General features: G+C 48.1%; 6 protein-coding genes across 6 annotated transcripts; 3 read left to right on the forward strand and 3 right to left on the reverse strand.

The window, feature by feature from the left end:
- Window positions 1–31: 31 nt before the first annotated feature.
- On the forward strand, window positions 32–6,694 carry FVEG_16703 (hypothetical protein; the record flags this gene model as incomplete). The annotated part of the gene is made up of 1 exon (XM_018905944.1): window positions 32–6,694. One exon carries the CDS (start codon window positions 32–34, stop codon window positions 6,692–6,694), a length of 6,663 nt encoding a protein of 2,220 aa, XP_018757056.1.
- Window positions 6,695–6,922: 228 nt separating this feature from the next.
- Window positions 6,923–7,333, reverse strand: FVEG_16702 (hypothetical protein; the record flags this gene model as incomplete). The annotated part of the gene is made up of 2 exons (XM_018905943.1): window positions 6,923–7,249; window positions 7,313–7,333. 2 exons carry the CDS (start codon window positions 7,331–7,333, stop codon window positions 6,923–6,925), a joined length of 348 nt encoding a protein of 115 aa, XP_018757055.1.
- Window positions 7,334–8,578: 1,245 nt separating this feature from the next.
- Window positions 8,579–9,752, reverse strand: FVEG_09992 (hypothetical protein). The gene is made up of 2 exons (XM_018899060.1): window positions 9,201–9,752; window positions 8,579–9,150 (listed from the first exon to the last, which is right to left on the reverse strand). The coding sequence occupies exons 1-2, from the start codon at window positions 9,707–9,709 to the stop codon at window positions 8,631–8,633; spliced, it is 1,029 nt and encodes a 342-aa protein (XP_018757054.1). The 5' UTR covers window positions 9,710–9,752; the 3' UTR covers window positions 8,579–8,630.
- Window positions 9,753–10,606: 854 nt separating this feature from the next.
- FVEG_09991 (hypothetical protein) lies at window positions 10,607–12,668 on the forward strand (the record flags this gene model as incomplete). Its single annotated transcript, XM_018899059.1, has 4 exons — window positions 10,607–10,655; window positions 10,705–10,730; window positions 10,789–11,616; window positions 11,670–12,668. The coding sequence occupies 4 exons, from the start codon at window positions 10,607–10,609 to the stop codon at window positions 12,666–12,668; spliced, it is 1,902 nt and encodes a 633-aa protein (XP_018757053.1).
- Window positions 12,669–13,105: 437 nt separating this feature from the next.
- FVEG_09990 (lysyl oxidase-like protein 2/3/4) lies at window positions 13,106–14,683 on the forward strand (the record flags this gene model as incomplete). The annotated part of the gene is made up of 3 exons (XM_018899058.1): window positions 13,106–13,386; window positions 13,438–14,061; window positions 14,116–14,683. The coding sequence occupies 3 exons, from the start codon at window positions 13,106–13,108 to the stop codon at window positions 14,681–14,683; spliced, it is 1,473 nt and encodes a 490-aa protein (XP_018757052.1).
- Window positions 14,684–14,895: 212 nt separating this feature from the next.
- FVEG_09989 (hypothetical protein) lies at window positions 14,896–16,221 on the reverse strand (the record flags this gene model as incomplete). The annotated part of the gene is made up of 5 exons (XM_018899057.1): window positions 14,896–14,911; window positions 15,030–15,246; window positions 15,300–15,564; window positions 15,625–15,662; window positions 15,717–16,221. 5 exons carry the CDS (start codon window positions 16,219–16,221, stop codon window positions 14,896–14,898), a joined length of 1,041 nt encoding a protein of 346 aa, XP_018757051.1.
- Window positions 16,222–19,305: the final 3,084 nt, after the last annotated feature.

Here is a 19,305-nt window from a genome sequence, read left to right on the forward strand (position 1 = left end):
TTGCGTGTGTATTCCCTCTGATGACGACCGCATGAACAATTTTCCTGCTTTCGTGAATCGGGCCAACGTCAATTGGATGATGGCTACTCCGTCGTATATGGAAACGTTTCAGCCTGATGATGTCCCTGGGCTACAGACTCTGGTGCTTGTTGGTGAGCAGATGTCGCCGTCTGTCAACGCCATTTGGGCGCCGAGCGTTCAACTCTTGGATGGCTACGGTCAGAGCGAGAGTTCTTCGATCTGCTTCGTTGGAAGCATCAGTTCATCTGGTGTTGATCCAAACAACATTGGTCGCTCGGTCGGCGCGCACTCTTGGATCACTGATCCCAGTGATCCAAATCGTCTAGTCCCGATCGGCGCAATCGGTGAACTTGTGATTGAGAGTCCAGGAATTTCGCGCGACTACATCATTCCTCCACCAACAGAGAAGTCTCCTTTCTTCTCAACAGTTCCAGCATGGTATCCCTCTAAACACCTACCTGATGGATTGAAGTTCTATCGAACTGGTGATCTTGCGCGTTATGCATCTGATGGCACTGTTGTTTGTCTCGGCCGCATAGACTCGCAGGTCAAGATCAGAGGACAGCGCGTTGAGCTTGGAGCAGTGGAGACTCACCTCAGACAGCAATTGCCTGACGATATGTCTATTGTTGTTGAAGCTGTCAAGACATCGGACTCGCCTACGAGCACTGTTCTCGTTGCATTTTTGATCGCCTCTCATGAAACCAAGGCTGCAGGAGATGGCACGATTCTTGATCTTGCTGCGACTAAGGACATAAGTGCAAAGCTGGAGCAAGTCCTCTCGCGCCATTCCATCCCATCGTGCTACATCAGCATGCAGCATCTTCCTCGCACTGCGACCGGCAAGGTTGACAGACGAAAGCTTCGCTCTATTGGTAGCGAATTGTTGGCCCAGCAGCCCCAAGGAACAAGCCCACGACCATCTCAATTGAGCTGTCCAGCAAACAGCAGCCAATCCAAGCTGGAGGAGGTTTGGTGTCAATGCCTGGGCCTCGAACCCAGCGCTTCCAACATTGGGTCAACCTTCTTTGAGCTCAGAGGCCACTCCATCACTGCTATCAAGATGGTCAACATGGCTCGGTCAACTAGCATTGAGCTCAAGGTCTCTGACATATACCAGAACCCTACGCTCGCTGGCCTTGAAACTATCATCAACGGTAGCGCTGTTCCGTACGCGCTCATCCCAGCGACCACTCGCGATGGGCCTGTTGAACAGTCCTACCCTCAAGGCCGACTCTGGTTCCTGGATCAGCTCGAGGTTGGCGCTCTATGGTACTTGATTCCGTACGCTGTTAGGATGCGAGGATTGGTAGACGTTGATGCTTTGAGTCGAGCTCTGATGGCCTTGGAACAGCGCCACAAGACCCTGAGGACTACTTTCGAGGACCGCGACGGCGCGGGTGTACAGATTACTCACCAAACCCTGTCCAAAGAATTGAGAATTGTCGAAGCCATAGACGGCGACTACCTCCGACTCCTTGAGCAAGAGCAGACCACTCCATTCGATCTCACCTCCGAAGCAGGGTGGAGAGCGCTCCTCATCCGCCTGGCCGATACTGACTACGTTCTTTCTATCGTCATGCACCATATCATCTCCGACGGCTGGTCAATCGACGTTCTCCGCCACGATCTCAGCCAACTCTACGCCGCAGCTCTTCAAGGCCACGATCCCCTTTCAGCCATGAACCCTCTCCCCATCCAGTACAGCGACTTTGCCATGTGGCCGAAGCAAGAAGCTCAAGCTCTCGAACATGAGAAGCAGCTTGACTACTGGAAGAAACAACTCGCTGATTGTTCGCCGGCCAAGTTACCCACTGACTTCCCTCGGCCGGCCCTTCTATCCGGTGAAGCTGGTGTTGTGCTAGTCTCTATCGATGGGGAACTGTACCATAACCTACGTGACTTCTGCAACGAGAACAACACCACCTCATTCGCCGTGCTACTCGCTACTTTCCGCGCAGCGCACTATCGTCTCACAGGCGTTGACGACGCTGTCATCGGCACACCCATCGCCAACTGTAATCGCTGGGAACTTGAGAACATCATCGGCTTCTTCGTCAACACGCAGTGCATGCTCATCAACGTCGACGACGAAGACACCTTCAGCTCTTTAGTCCATCAAGTCCGCGCTACAACCACCGCGGCATTTGAGAACGAAGACGTACCCTTCGAGCGCGTCGTGTCAACAATGCTACCTGGTTCACGAGATCTTTCGCGAACACCGCTTGCGCAGCTCATTTTTGCGGTCCACTCGCAGAAGGATCTTGGGCGGTTTGAGCTTCAGGGTCTTGAGTCGGAGGCTGTGTCTAGCAAGGCGTATACGCGATTTGATATTGAATTTCACTTGTTTCAAGAGGCTGATGGCCTCCAGGGCAGTTGTAACTTTGCGACGGATTTGTTTAAGCCTGAGACTGTTGAGAATGCGGTCAGTGTGTTTTTCCAGATTCTGCGCCATGGTGTCATGGTCGAGCACCGCGTGATCGTCCGTCCCATGACAAGTAACATCATCCTCGACTTCCCAGTCCAACCGCGCTCAGCCCACATGTTCAACATTGCGTTTGATGGTGCTACCTACGAGATCTTCTTCACCCTCCTCAATGGCGGAACGTTAGTCTGCATTGACTACATGACTACTCTTGATGTCAAGGCGCTTCAAGACGTGTTCATCAAGGAACAGATCAACGCTGCTTGCATGGCACCTGCCCTGTTGAAGTTGTATCTCACTGATGCGCGCGATGCTTTGAGAGGTCTTGACTTTCTCATGGCTGCTGGAGATCGCTTCGATGGTCAGGATGCCATTGAGGCGCAGAGACTTGTTCGGGGACAGTGCTATAATGGGTATGGACCGACCGAGAATGGTATCATGAGCACGAGGTATCCTATCGCTGTTGGTGACTCGTTCATCAATGGTGTTCCCATCGGAAGAGCTGTCAACAACTCTGGAGCTTACGTCACGGATCTGAATCAGCAGCTCGTTGGTGTTGGTGTGATGGGAGAGCTCGTCGTCACTGGCGATGGTCTTGCGCGAGGATACTTTGACCCAGCCCTTAACAAGGACCGCTTCATTCACATTGAAGTCGATGGCCAGCGTGTGAGAGCCTATAGAACAGGCGATCGCGTACGCTACCGAGTAGGCGACGGCCTCATAGAATTCTTTGGTCGCATTGATACGCAGTTCAAGATCCGAGGCAATCGTATTGAGTCAGCGGAGGTGGAAGCTGCTATGCTTGGTCACAGCTCTGTCCGTGACGCTGCTGTTGTCGTGCAGAAGGATGATGATGAGAAAGCAGACTTGGTTGGCTTCGTCATCATTGATCATGATCATTCGTTGGAGGGCGACGCGAATGATAACCAGGTTGAGGGATGGCAGGACCATTTCGCGAGTGAGATGTATGCCGATATTGGCGACATTGATCCGTCTACTATTGGAAGTGATTTCAAGGGCGGGACGTCTATGTATGATGGGAGTGAGATTGACAAGGTGGAGATGCAGGAGTGGCTTAATGATACTATCAAGACGCTTCGTGATGGTCGGGCTCCAGGTCATGTCCTTGAGGTTGGGACTGGTAGCGGTATGATCTTGCTCAATCTCGGCGTTGGGCTTCAGAGTTACAGAGGTCTTGAACCATCCAAGTCAGCCGCTGCATTCACCAACAGCGTCATCAAGTCGGCCCCATCTCTTGCAAGCAGGGCCGAGGTCCACGTCGGCACAGCGCAGGACATCAGCCAAATGAGCGATCTTCACCCAGATCTCGTGGTGATCAACTCAGTCGTGCAATACTTCCCTTCACCAGAGTACTTGACCCAAGTAGCGGACACCCTGGTCCACCTCCCCGGTGTGAAGCGCTTGTTCTTTGGCGACATGCGAACGAACGCTACCAACAAGCACTTCCTCGCTGCCAGAGCTTTCAGGACTCTAGGTGACAACGCGACCAAGGGCGCTGTTAGGCAGAAGATGGCGGAGTTGGAGGAGCGCGAGGAGGAGTTGCTTGTCGAACCAGCTTTCTTCACGACACTACAAGGTCGCTTCCCTGATTTGGTTCACCATGTTGAGATTCTGCCAAAGAGCATGGATGCTACGAATGAGCTCAGTGCCTATCGATATGCGGCTGTGGTTCATATACGCGATAGCGACTCAGTGCCTGTGCATACGATTGAGAAGGGCGCTTGGGTCAACTTTGAGGCATCACGAATGGATCGCACGTCTCTCTTGCAGTTTCTACGACGCTCAAAAAATTCAGCTATAGTAGCTATCAGCAACATTACCTTCTCCAAGACCGTTTTCGAGCGACAGGTCGTCAAGTCCCTCGAGGCAGAACATGAGTCTAAGCTGGATGGTGCTGCATGGATCTCGGCTGTTCGCTCTGATACTAAGAGCCGTGCATCTCTTTCTGTTCCTGACCTTCACCAACTAGCTGGAGAATCTGGATATCGCTTGGAGGTCAGCGCAGCGCGTCAGTGGTCTCAAGGCGGCGCCCTCGATGCCGTCTTCCACCGCCTCCCATCATCTTCGGACAATCGTCGCACGCTGATCAAGTTCCCGACCGACAATCACCTCCGAGGCTCAGCCACCCTTGCCAATCGTCCACTACAGGGGTTACAGCGTCGTCGTGCCGCGCTTCAAGTCCGCGAGCGCCTGCAGTCTCTGCTCCCGTCGTACATGGTCCCCTTCAGCATCGTGGTGCTGGATCAGATGCCTCTCAATCCAAATGGCAAGGTTGATAGGAAAGAGCTTGCGCGCCAGGCTCGAATTATACCCAAGCAGCAGACTGCACTGCCTGCACAAGCGGTGCCTATTAGCGATATTGAGGCTATACTCTGCGGTGAGGCTACTGCGACGTTTGGAATGAAGGTTGGCATCTCTGATGACTTCTTTAAACTCGCTGGCAATTACCTCTTGGCCACCAAGCTCATCTCGCGAGTTGAACAGCGTTTCAATGTTCGCGTCACTGTGAAAGACGTCTTTGACAATCCCGTCTTTGCGCATCTCGCCGTCGTCATTCGCGAAGGACTTGCTTCACGAACCACGCTGACTAATGGTCAAGACAAGCAAGGCTGGTCTGCCCGTGTCGCTCCTCGGACTGAGACTGAGATCATCTTGTGTGATGAGGCATCCAAGCTTCTTGGTATTGAAGTCGGTATCACGGATAACTTCTTCGACCTTGGTGGACATTCGATGATGGCGACGAAGCTGGCCATGAGGCTTGGTCGGCGATTGGATGCTACTATAGTGGTCAAGGATATTTTTGACTACCCGGTTCTGTTCCAGCTTTCCAAGAAGCTAGAGTCTACTGGCTCGGGGACGGGTGATGACGAGCTTCAGGTCGATGAGTACAACCCATTCGAGCTTCTTTCACTGGAGGACCCGCAAGACTTCATTCAACGAGAGGTTTGCTCACAGCTCAACGTCTCATTTGAGTCAATCCAGGACATGTACCAGTGTACACAGATGCAAAAGTCCTTCCTCTTCAGTCCTGGGACTGGTTCCCCACGACCTCTCACGCCTTTCTACATTGACTTCCCAGTCGACTCAGACCCAGCCACTCTTGTCAGGGCCTGCCAATCCCTCATTCAGCACATCGACATGTTCAGAACAGCCTTTGTGCTAGCTTCAGGCCAGCTCTACCAAGTGGTTCTGAAGCATCTCGACGTGCCGATTGAGACGATTATCACTAACCAAAACGTCAACACTGCCACCAACGATTTCCTAGATGAGCATGCCCAGGACCCCATTCGTCTTGGAGAGTCGTTGATTCGCATCGCTATTCTCAAGCAGCCATCTTCAGTTCGTGTACTACTGCGACTATCACACGCTTTGTATGATGGCTTGAGTTTAGAGCCCATCGTGCGTAACCTGCACATCCTCTTCAACGGCATGTCACTTCTTCCACCGACGCAGTTCAGGCGGTACATGGAGTATACAGCCAGCAGTCAAGAGAAGGGTTTTGAGTTTTGGCGTGACGTGATTGCCGATTCTCCTATGACTGTTTTGACCAATACGAGTAACGCGGCTTGTTATCGGGAGGTGTCACCTTCGAAGACCTTGCACTTGTCAAAGATCGTCGACGTTCCCAGCCAGGCCATCCGCAGCAGCATCGCTACGCAGGCGACGGTGTTCAACTCGGCTTGTGCTTTGGTGCTCTCGAAAGAGTCTGGGTCTAGCGATGTTGTCTTCGGTCGCATTGTCTCAGGTCGTCAGGGATTACCGGTCAATTGCCAGGACATCATCGGCCCTTGCACAAACGCCGTTCCCGTTCGCGCACACATAGGCACAGACGAGAATCATCACCAGATGCTTCGCGACATGCAAGATCAATACCTACGAAGCTTGCCATTTGAGACCCTCGGCTTCGAGGAGATCAAACGCAACTGCACAGACTGGCCTGACTCTACCACGAATTTCGCATGCTGTGTTACATACCATAACTTTGAGTATCATCCCGAGAGTGAAGTGGATCAGCAACATGTTGAGATGGGGGTCTTGTCGAAGCATGTTGAACTCAGGAAGGATGAGCCGCTGTATGACTTGGCAATAGTGGGAGAGGTTGAGCCTGATGGGATGAGCTTGAAGGTTACGATTATTGCGAGAGCGCATTTTTTTGAGGAGGAGAGGGTGCGATTTTTCTTGGAGGAGGCTTGCAACACATTTCAGACGTTGAACCTTTCTTTGTAACATGTCTCGGTAAAGATGGAGGAAAAGATTCAATCGCGCATGTCATGGCTTAGGCTCTTTATGTAAAACGGCTTAAGACACCTTTACCAATCTGTATAAAAACTTCCATACCAATAGTAACATACAAGCGAGCAGCAAACCTCTGTATATTCTTACCACATATCTCTAAATCCATCCCCTTCTTCTACTTTCCGCTATCAGTCTCGGGCTAAACACCACGCAGCCAGCCTAGTCTTCAATCTCCAACTTCTTCTGTGCCAACCTCAAGAGCCAGTTCGTCTCACCGACCTTACTCTCGTACATGGAGAGCGTCTCTGTAATTGAATCCTGCAATCCAAGAGCTGTCTTCTTAGCGTACTCCATCCCCCCAGCGGCGATCATATCCTTCAGAGCGAGCTTGCGAACTTCGGGGCACAGTCCATTGCCGCACTTGCGCTGCTGGAGTATGCTCAGAAGGCGGCCCTGTTCAGGCGACTTGGTGGCGAGAGCGTGGATAAGTGGAAGGGATATCTTGCCTTCGCCAATTTCTTCGGCAAAACCTTTCTTTTCCGTGTACTGTACGTACAGTTAGCGAATGAGACTATGTCTATCGGGTTGCGTTTGAACATACCTCGTTACAGCAAAGGTTTTGGGATTCATCGCGTGGATAGATAGTTGTGTGATGTGATGCAGTAAGAAAGATTCTCAGGTGACAAGAGCTTCTGTTAAATAATTACAATTTCACATCTATTAGAAAGGCCGTGCTAAGGAGGCAATGGCAATGTTCCAGTCTTGCGGAGATGAGTCCGATGCCGCCGATGAGTGTTGATGCACTGAGCCTGTTATATCAAGGCTCCTTATCGGAGTAGACCACTTCGCACTGCGCCATGCTGCAGGGCTTTTATCCCAGGAGATTCGACTCCGTAGCCGCATAATTATCTGAATCAGTGTCTTGGAAGATCTTCAACCAGCCTCTCTATTGTAGGTATTTAGTATCTAGGATATAGCAGTTTTATATATAGTTATTAAAGTATTAGGGTATTTAGCTATTATAACTATACTAAATAGAGTAATTTAATCCTAGTATTTTCCTTAAGTTTAGACTATAGTTTAAGTAATTTAATTTTAGTAATTTAATACTAAAAGAATAACTTTCATATTACTTACTATATAATAACATATCCATTTTTTATAAAAGGCAATCTCGAGTCCCTTGCTTTATTTATTACTAGATAAGTCTTAACTATCTTAAAACTTATATTCTATAAAGCAAGGGGGCCAAGACCGACCGATCTTCAGGCTTTACTCAGGTAGGTGTTAAGGTTAGAAACCTTTCGTTAAAGCGCTAACAGGTTCCAGGACTTAATCAGTGATCTACCTTTAACGAGACAGCCGGGACCTAATCGGCGATCTGCCCTTGATAGGATGGCGTGGCTTATTTTCTGAGACAGCGGCTCGGGTATAAAGATTCTGAGCAGATCCAGTCTAGGTAGGGAGGGCTTATGCTACTGCAATTGGTTAAATCACCTAGTGAGCATATAGTTAACTCAACTCAGCCGCACTTTCTTATCTAGAATCAGATCATATACTGTCAAAGCGGCTATAGATACATTAATATACAGGCACTATGATGTCATTCCCTTATGCCCCTTTACACAAGTGGGGAGTGTCTATGTCATTCTAGAATATTTTCAGACTTTAAGCTTTGCTTTATGAGGTATTAGTAATAGGTGTTATAGAGACAGATGCTTATATTGCTTAAGACTAGCGATATTATTTCTTATATAATTTTGTTTATTTTACTGTTAATTCTAGACAGCTAATAGCGTATATCTACTTCCTAATACTCTTTCTTACTAGCTATTAATTATTAGACAAATTACTATATATACTCTTCCCTATTATGCTCGAACCTGTTGCTTGCTAAAGTGATAAGTTATTCCCATTAACGGTAAGGCTAATAAATTACAGCAAGACTTAAAACAAGTATCACTCCTATCACCAAGATACCTCCAGTAGCCAACTTATCGACCCCGTTCTTCTCAGAGGTCTCGGTAGCTTTACTGCTATCCGCAGTTGCGGTCCCAGTAGAGCCTGATAAATCCCTGCTTGCACCGGAACTTCCATCGTTATCAGAGCTCCCCTTACTACCAGAATTGTCCTTGCCAACACCGGCAGCAGTGATAGTATAGACAGTTCCATCGCCACCGTTGGTGTACGAAAAGACCTTTCCGCTGGCCGGTGCCGTGACAGAGCCTGGGTCGTTGCTCAAGGTGGCGGTACCAGTCTTGAGGGGATCATCGGGTTTGTAGTATGTGCTAACACCATCCAAAGAGTATGATAGTTGGGACGAACAATCGTACGTCTCCATATATGACCCGCAAGATTTGTAGTCAACGTTTAGCTCGGACTCGAGAGCGGATATTTGTTTTAGGCCGATAAGGTTGGGATCCGTCTTCGGGCAGATCTCGACGATACTATCGCATGTTAGTGTTGTTGTCTCAATGGTTCATGCAGTGTGACATACCTTGACAGAGCTCCACTGATCTCACAGCAGTTGCAGCCCTCAATTTGCTGCAGATTGCTTCCCGCATCACCCGAATCAGCGTTGTTGGAACATGTCGCCGTCTGCTGAATGGCATCCTGGATATTGAGATAAACCTGCCCGACGTTACAAGAGCAAGCGCCTGGCGCATTCTTGGGAGCGGGAAAATAGGGAACAGGTTGCTTGGCAGTAGCGCAGTTCATGAAATACGAAACCATGTACTCCTGGTACTCGCATTCCCAGACCCTGTTCCAGCAGAAAGCCGCGTAGCAGTTGAAGTTGTCGACGTAATCCTGGCAGCTGCATGCGAGGAGCTCTTCCTGGCTGTTGTCGTGACGAGCTTGTGCGATGCAGCTGCTCGTCTTCTTGCTCGCAGAGGCCTGGCACTTTTCGAACCCTGATGCGTCGGCACAGCCTGAGCTTGTGAGTGTGACATCAGCTGCAGCGGCTAAAGCAGACAAGCTGACGAGAAAAGAGGCATATGCTTTCATGGTGCTCTGTCGTTGCTTGCCAAAGTAAAGTTACTGTACAAAGGAGGCCAAGACATTACTTGCTTAATGAAACTTGTGGTGTCCATAATATACTTTTGCAAGTCTCTTTCAGCTCTATACAAGGGTCTGTTGGCATATCCCGAGTTATCCGTATTCCGCCTTACGACAGAGGGTATTTGCTGAAATGGATAGAGAATGGAGCTTTCATTTAGCCTAGACTGACCACATACAGAAGGCGAGCCTGTCATGTCGTCCTGTTTATATTATAGGCCCACAGCGAGCGTGCCGAGATGCCGGGCTGAGATATTTATCCCAGCTCTCATATCCCTTTTGTCACGAAACATGGTGGTTGCTGCACTGTTTGGGCTACTGATCGAATAGATTTTCTGGTATTCTCATTGTGCTAATGAGTAAATCAATAATATAGGAGCTTTGAGAGCCAAGCACTTTTTGCTAACTGGAATTACTGCGTTGAGGATTCTTATATCAGTCCTTGCAAGTAGATGGGCGGGACCCTTTCGCGTCTTCAGCCTTATTGACATTTAATTCCGCTGATAGGCGGAAAAAGTCCGCTTATCCATCTCCATCTTAAAATAGCTTATCTGTTTTCTCCTATCAGACTGGGCATTTTTCTATCCTCTGTTGCTGCTGGTTTCGTGTTTACTTAGCTAGCTAGTGCGGATCCCCGATAACACCTCAGGCATCCAATCACCGTCTGTATGCTACGGTTATTTTTGCCCGATCAAGCATGAGTAGGAAGCGTTATCCTGGTGGAACCTCCTCTCCGGAATACCGGAATGCGGGGTGGCGCGTCTGGGCGCTCAATTAAGAGAGAACATCTGCCGGGATGTGAATATCATCATCGCTCTGTAAATGCAGCGGGCTCCGGCTGTGACCATGTCGGACGAGTCACAAAGACGCCGTGCGAAGAAGGTGAAAACACGGAGTTAGTGTATCTCAGAGATGTGAAAGACTTGACTAACAGGCGTGTCTAGCTGGCTGTCCTAATTGCAAGAGACGCGTAAGTCGCGGCCTTGTCGAAACGAGAAATCCGTTATAATACTAACTTTTGAGAAAAGAAAGTGAAGTGCGATGAACAGCTGCCAGGATGTAAGAGGTGCGCGAAAATTGGAGTCGAATGTCCCGGCTATCATAAGCCTGTGAAATGGTCAGTCAAGTATGAGAGATACTTGGTTAATTCATCACCGACTGCGGGAAACTCCTTTCATTGGGTTGAATCAGGTGCCAAAAATCCATCAAACTCGACGCAGCTGAAATCAGGGCCTGCAAGCCACGAGACTCAGAATGACAACGAGTCCGAGGTACAAGCACCCTGTCCTTTCACGCAAGGTTCTAGTTCGAGTTTATCTGATGCCAGGGAGCACTTGGAGGACAGGATAGAAATACAACCACCCTCCACGTCGAATTCAGATCAATACTCGACATTATACGACGATCTCCAAGTGGATGAGGAATTTCCTCTTGCGCTAGAGGCCGTAGATGATGCCTCTTTTTGCCTGACGTCCTACACACCAACTCCACAGACATCACTCATCCTGGATCACTACTTTACAACAGTTTGCCATTTCAACTCATCCTTCGACTCGGCGAATAACCCGTTCCGATCAGAAGTTGCCAGAATGATGGCCGACTCACCCCTACTCTTCAGCTGCGTGCTGAGCATGTCCGCAGCTCATTTGTACCAAGGCGACAAAAACAGCAGCTATGTTCCATTGGAGTTCCAGACTGAGGCAATGTCACATCTCTCGCAAACATTGTCCGAGCTTCCTATAAGCAAGGAATGCGCGGTGCATGATAACCGACCTACAGTCTTGGTATCTCGGGAGAGGATTCTGAACGTTTCAGATGACTTGCTCTTGAGCATTATATTCCTGGGAATGACTGCAGTAAGTATATATGCCCCTTTGAGCTGATCAAGACTCACATGTTGACTCACTAGGCTTGGCATGATGTCTCTGCAACTGGTCTGCCACATCTCCATGGGTCACGACAACTGTTCAAATCATGGATAGCATTCAACAAACTCACAAACATGGACAACAGAAGACAAATGACAAAAACACAAACATTCGTGGTCTCATCTATGGTATATTGGGAAGCTATGAGCTCAGCGCTCTTCGACCAGCAATATGAAGACTTATCACATCTCAGCATATTTTGTGATCCCCATCCCCCAGCACTCATTCAGCCTTGTCCATGGACTGGCGTTGCAACGCCCATTTTTGTGTTTCTTGCAATGACACTGACACTGGTGCGGAACAACCAGGCTTTAAGGAGCTTGCGGGTTTTTGAGTCTGGAGAGAGTCATCGGAAGGCTTTGTATACTGAATTACTCATCAAAGCAACCAGTCTTGAACGTGAGATTGTGGAGTATCGGCTGCCCTTTGTTGGTCTTATTGACAACATTGGGGATCCATGCACAACGCCTGATCACTTGCTGGCTATTTCTCGCTGTTATCGCATGGCTGCCCTATTAGAGCTCTACTCTGCATTCCCGGAAACAACGGGGAAAGAGGAGAGGCCAGACGGTGCTATTGATCTTGGCCATAGCGATGACAGGCCACACCTAGTCATGGGACTGGCATTCAGCATATTGGAAACCTTGGAAAAAATTCCGGATGACTCAGGGACAATATCGATACAGCTTCTGTCACTACTGATCGCTGGTAGTGTACTGGGGCCTGTTTGTCCAAAGGGAGAAGGTCTAGGATTGAAGAGATTGGAAACACTTCGTCTGCGAACATTTGTTCGACAGCGGATTCACAAGATGTATGCGGCTGTTCGTTTGGGGCCAATTGGAAACGCTATGCTCATACTAGAGGAGGTTTGGGCGCGTATGGACATCTTACCGGCAGTTCAGAATGTGAGCTCGGCGATGTCGAACTGTCACTGGATAGATATCATGTCGGAGAAGAGACTAGAAACAATGTTTGGATGACCCGTTAAACTTGGAGATTACCACTGGTAACAGAAGAAGGGTTCACTGTGTTATGAAAAAGCTGTTATATTGGCCTGCGATTATCTACAGATGCACTCGGTTAATTGATCCTTTTCTTTTGTATTGCATCTTCCGTCAAGTAAATGCCGTATTCTGTATTGCAAGCAAAGTCTGGGGTTTAAATCATCAGAAGCGTTGTTTCCGTCGCTCACATGTTTCAGTCTAGTACTAAAATGGATGTAAAGTGCGAGGTTGCTCAGCCTCGGAACGTCGGAATGACCACTTTGGCCATCTTATCAGTAACCTCGTACATTTTGTCCCAATCAGGAAGTGAGCCCATGAGACCTCCAGTGCATTTAAGATGGCCATGTTTCTATCAATGACCCTGAGAATATTCTCACAGGATCCTTTTCTCATCAGCATAGCATCTAGTCATTATGCCAACTTCAAAAGAAGGTTATCTCTGGACCCCCAACGGCCTCACAACTGGCCTTGAAACAGACTCTGTTATCAAGGGTACATCCGAGCCAGCACTCCTTGACAAGTATGATGTTGTTGTAATTGGAACAGGCTTTGCTGGACTTATCGCTGCTCGAAACATCAGTTTGACCACCGGTAAGGTTCTTCTTGTCGAAGGCCGCGATCGCATCGGCGGAAGAACATGGACTGCCAAAGCTTTAGGTGAGGAGTTTGAGATGGGAGGGACATGGGTTCATTGGTAAGTCCATTATGAGACGGCGAATGAATAGGTCTAATGCAGTGTATCTAGGGGCCAGCCGCACGTTTACTCGGAGATTCATCGCTACAATCTTCAAGGCAACCTCAAGACCTCGTCAGGAACAGCAGACGCCAAGTACACGGCCTATAGTGCAAGTTTTGCTGGTCCAACCAACCTTGATACTAAAGAGACAAACCAAACAGTCCAGAAAGTTGCTGATGCTTTCTTTGCCATTGACGGCTTGACCAGTTGTGATTTAATGCCATATCCCCACGATCCATTGCGCGAACCTGCGCTGTGGAAGAAATACGAGCATCTCTCCGCCAAAGATCGGCTCGATCAGTTGGACATTCCCCAGGTCGAGAAGGACATGTTTGATGCCATGATTAGCTCTTTTGGCTCTGTGCCTGGTTCTCAATGTGGATTTGTTGAAGTGCTGCGGTGGTATGCACTTGGTAGCCATTCAATGGCTGGCGTTTTCGAGCGTGCTGGGCTCTGTAAGCTTGGAAATGGCGGTATGACATCTTTGGCACTGGCGATACTGTCTGAGTATAGGGGACACTTACTGTTCAATACTGTGGTTGAGAAAATCGACCAGAAAAGCAACGGGGTTACGTTGATTGCAAAGAACGGTCGACGTATCGAAGCCAAATACGCGATCTCGACTATCCCGTTGTGAGTAGTGTCCAACTTCCTTATGGCTACACCTGGAAACTGACAATTATTCAGGAACTGCTTGTCGGATATCTCGTTCAATCCTCCTCTCTCGCCACTCCGCCAAGAAGCTGTCAAGGCAGGTCATATCAACCAAGGTGCCAAGATTCACTTCAAGTTGAAGCAAACCGAGCCCGGCTGGTTCGCTATGGCAAGTGGCTACGGAAAGTCCCCGTGGTGTTTTGCGTTCTCTGACCACAATGGCAACACCAGCAAGAACAGTGGTACATATTGCATTGGCTTTGGCTATGGCGGGCATCTCGCAGATCCACGAGCTAGCGGAGACATCATTACAAGCTTCAAGGAACACCTCAAACCTGATGCGGACGTTGAAGCCTATCTCACCCACGACTGGATGAATGATGATCTTGCGAAAGGGACCTGGAGCTGCTGGGGACCTGGCCCGGCTATGAGTCGTTGGCTCAAGGAGCTGAAAACGCCTCATGGAAGAGTTTTCTTTGCCAGCGCTGACTGGGCTGATGGATGGAGAGGTTTTGTTGATGGAGCTATTGAGAGTGGGATTACAATAAGTTTTAGTATTATAAGGTTATTATACTGGGAAAGTTCCTTATTTAAACTTTAATAATATATAGTATATTTAGATTTAAAAATCTAATTTTCCTTTCACTTCTATAGTATCTTCTTTGATATCTTTTACACCGTCATTTATTTTTTTCTTTTTCTCCTCCGCCTCTGCTTCAAGTTTCCTCCTTATCCTCTCTATATCCATTTTCTCTCGTTCTCTTATAGGCCCCCACTTCTCCTCATCTTCCCTCTCCAATCTATCTTCAAGCTTCAGGCTCTCCAGTTGCTGATCCTTCCATGCCAGTTCACCTTTAGCTGCTATTGTCCCTCTCATTCTCTCTAACCCGGCGTTCCATATTGCCACTGACTCTGAACACTGCTGTAGAGGACGTTTATCTTCATACAACTTAGGTGGATATCCAGGAGGTGGACAGTACCTAAGATGTTCATCTTGCCTACCGTAGCAGTCCCAGATTCTTTCACCCATTGATCTGCATTCATCATTGTATCTGCAGATAACCCCACCACCCTCATTTTGCCGATTAGGGGCAACTATCATATTTTGCTTACCATGGATCTCACAGGAATTAATAAACTCCTTACCGGGCTCTCGAATGACAACTATATTATCCATTAGCATTTTGCTTATAGCGTATAGAGAAGGTGTGACTTACATGCAGTATGGGCAACCCTGTACCAAATGCAGACTTGATCACCTGGGTTGCCATGGCAAGTATATGAATTCCCTTCAGTCCAAGCCTCCGTAATCGAGAAACCGATGGTGACTTGAGAGGTTATAGTAAGTGAAATTAGCGGTATTATTGATGGCGGTTCGGCATTCATGCCAAAGCCCATTAGCATTTGGGCCGAAAAAGATTCTGTCTTCGACCTATCACTGCTAACACAACAGGTATGGTTACTGCCACAATGCACAACGTCCTGTAATTAGTTAGTATCAAGAGTGCAGATAGAGAATAAGGCTCTAAGAGGCAAGCTTACTGAGATCTGCTGGTACAAGTACCTCTGGTGAGGCCATCCTTGATATAAATGTTAGCTACGTCACGTCCAGTTAATTAAGCCATTATACTAACCAGCTCCGTCAGCGTTCAGAGGCGCTAGTGGTTCTCCTTCCTTCTTCTTCTTCTTCTTCTTACAACGACGACCTATTTTTGGCATTGGGTCGCTCTTCTTGTGATAGTCCGAGTCAAATTGCCCCCTCACCGGGGGGAAAGGGCCAAAGCAATTGGTGTCTACTGTCTTCATTTCGTAGATAATGTCTGTATAATCCCAATACAACATTGTGCAGTAAACTGAAATGCGGTTGTTGACAGAGTCAACATCTGTCTTGCATGAAGGGCCTCCTGCAAATATAGGATTAGGATGAATCGCGTAGGTATCGTTCCCAATTGTGAAGTTCCCGCTTGTAATGGGTATGATATAAGTGCTGTTCATGTCATAGTTCCCATATGCAGGTAAGGCACCGTCATTGTTGACTGTAACTTGGGAAAAGTCAATAGGCACTCTGGAGTTGATTCTCCTACCACATCTCCCCATAAGAACGCCCCCATTTCTGCGATATATAACGAGGGAAGACATGTTTTTTCCTTGGTCTAGAGTGAAAGAAAGACTGACTCTTGCCGCAGAGGCAATAGACAGAATTAAATAAAATGTAAAAAGGAACCACATCTTTGACTCCGAAGAAGGCGGGATTCTGCTCCTGTGAATGAGGTTAGTTTGCGAACAAGGCTTCACTATCCAGATGCTTGATAGTACTTACCGATTGGAACAGACCCTTCTGATGGTTCTTGGAGGAAATAAATGTCTTAGGACAATGGTTAGAGAAGGGCTATAAATGTAATAATAGATCTCGAACTCACCAAGGGAAGGATCGGCCATTTTATACAGGTTTCTTATCAGCATTTGTAGGAGAAACTTTAAGGGCGCTTTGTATTTACCCCTCAATCGTTTCTGGGTCGCAACCTTTACGTCGTTGTCAGCGGGCAACGTTAAAAAAAAAGCCGAGTTCAGTCACGATCTGTGGCATTACTGTTCTTGTTATCAATTCTCGGAAACTCTGATTTGGTCAAACTCCCATGTGACTCTCAATCGAGGTGCCTCTGTGTTGCATGTTCGCGTACTTTTGATGTTGGTCAATCTTTGCGTTGTGCTTGCTTGTCAAGAAAACCAAGTGCTCAGGATCATTTGGCAGCAAGGACTTTAACGTCTCGTTGGCACTATTGACGAGCATGTGTTTGCCTCTGTCTCGTCATTCATACAGTAGAACGCGTTTCCGACGACAAAGAAATTGGCAAACATGGGTTCAACTGTAGATTGATGTTGATCTAGGATTGCAGACCATTTCACCTCCTCCATCTTGAGTCGCCAATATGATTAAATATGAATGGTATTAACTTGCATTGCATGCGATGAGATGGTTTTCTGTTGAGGGCTTTTCCTGTTGAGTCGCGTTGACTGCGATACACTTTCCAACAAGGTCTATCTCTCTCTCTTGATTCCATTGCAACCCACAGCAAACGACAGGAGTTTGTTGTTGTTGTTTATTGTTGGTGTTTGGTTTCAAGCCACAGCCCAATCTGACATTTTCCCGAATCATCCCGAGCGGCTGAGTTGGTTCTCCGCAAATTGACTTTTGCAAAGCCAAAAGGTCAAGACCCCGTGTTCTGTTTGTGGCGGTTGGTGAGAAATGCCGATACGGACATCAGATAAGCTAAGCTTGACTCCTCCAGTGCCTCGATGTACTCGGCATCATTGTTGGCGCCGAGCAGTTGGCCTGATTGGGTTGCATAACACGTAACAAAACCGCCGGGCTTCCAGCATGGCTCGTCTTGGATGCTCTCGTGTTTAGGATTTATCATCCTGAAGCTTCTGTCCACTTTCTCGTCAGCGAGAAAAGCCCGAACAGGTGCCGAAGTGAGCTTGTATGTTGAGAGATATGTTGAATCATCAGTTGGTTCATGATGTAGGAGGCGGGGCATGCACAAAGTGACTGGTATGCCATACACCCAACAGAGGTTGATCAAAGTTTGCATAGAAGCGGAGAAAAAGCTGATGACAATGGAATGTTGTTTTTGGCGCGGATTGGCCTTTTTGACTTCGGAAAAATGGAACAGCTGCCGTATTTGCTCCGTGAGAGTCTCGCAATCATGAGGTTTTGTATTGAAACTTTCGGCCGAATACCGCTCGGTAGTATTTGCCCCGAAAGCTTGTCGATGAGATTCAACGACACCTCGGTAAAGACAGCACGCAGCAGAAACTCGGCATTATGATACTCCCCCATTCCAGCGGCTCGTTGTTCCTCGCTCGTGGTGACAAGATCGTCTCCAAACGCTGGTAATAATGTTCAAACAACACTCCATACAACACTCCATTGTGCTGAGTACGGTGGAGGATGCAAGGGGATGCGCTGACACAATGCAAATTGTTCAGTCAGGGCCCATGAAGTCGGTGATCGATTCCAAGGCGCTATTGTAACGTGTTGCGTTCTCGATTGAAAACATGCGTTCAACACTTGTAAGTTTTCTTCAGTATAGTTGTTGTGATATTCGATAATGAGTGTCTCGAACTCTACGGAGATTAGAGTCTCTCAGATAGTCGATCACAAGACGCAAAGGATCAATGTGAGGAGTACAGTCCCATGGCAGCGTTCACTACCGACTCTTGCATCTAAGGAGGTCCAACCGTCCTTGATAGCACCATCGATGATCCATTCACCCGCAACGAGAAGATTGATAGCGCGTTCGTTCAAGGCCGTGTCTTCTCAAAGCTTCCCAGGCGTCAAAATCGCGGAAGCGGGGATGCTCGGTCACTTTGCGCGAGCGGCTCATTGAGGGCGACGGACTGGCCTTTGGCAGGGAGCTGGATGGTATTCTTTCGTGTAGGTGGCGCGTTTGTAACTGGCTGTTATGAACCCGATTTACGTACGACCTTGCAATGCCGGAGCTACTCTAAGTCGCTACAGAGAGATGGCCGTAACGGGCAGAGAACATTCTGCGTAGACTTGAATAGATTCATTGAAGACGGGTCTTTCGTGAATCGCATTCATCCATGTGCGCTTGAGAGTGATGTGTTGTTCAAAAGGAACAGCATGCTGTGGATTGTGTGATACTGATTGGAGGCTGGTTTTTTGAACCAGGGTCTACGTTTCATCTCACATGATATCGAGCCTCGGTCACTTGCAACTGGTCTTTATTCTCCATCATGAACATGCTGATAGGAAAATCGCAGCCAATAAGATAAGATTGACGGTGGTGGTTCCTGGTAGTCCTTGCTCGCATTGTGTTACTGTTGATGAAGGATGTCGCTTACAGTCAGCTCCGTCACTGATTCGCTTTCAATGTGGAGGGTACTCATTGCATAACAAGTGAGAGTGAGAACCACGCTACAATGTGATACAAGACAAGTACACTCGCTTGGGATCCGGCCAATAGGACAGTTTGCGGCGATTGGTGCCGTCAAATCTCCTTTTCAGCGCCCGATTGGCGGGGACCTCTGTAAATTCCGACCTGGCTCTAGACAATTCAATAGTTTTCAGCGCCAAAGCACCTAACATCAATAGTTTCTTCAAAACCCCTGACTAAATACGGCACAACGGCTGTCCGGTCAGCGCTAAAAAAGTGTTTTTAAAATGAAGTACGATGTACGGAGTAGATTGCCATATTT

The sequence above is a fragment of the Fusarium verticillioides genome, chromosome 9 (assembly GCF_000149555.1).
Source record: "Fusarium verticillioides 7600 chromosome 9, whole genome shotgun sequence".
Classification (NCBI taxonomy): domain Eukaryota; kingdom Fungi; phylum Ascomycota; class Sordariomycetes; order Hypocreales; family Nectriaceae; genus Fusarium; species Fusarium verticillioides.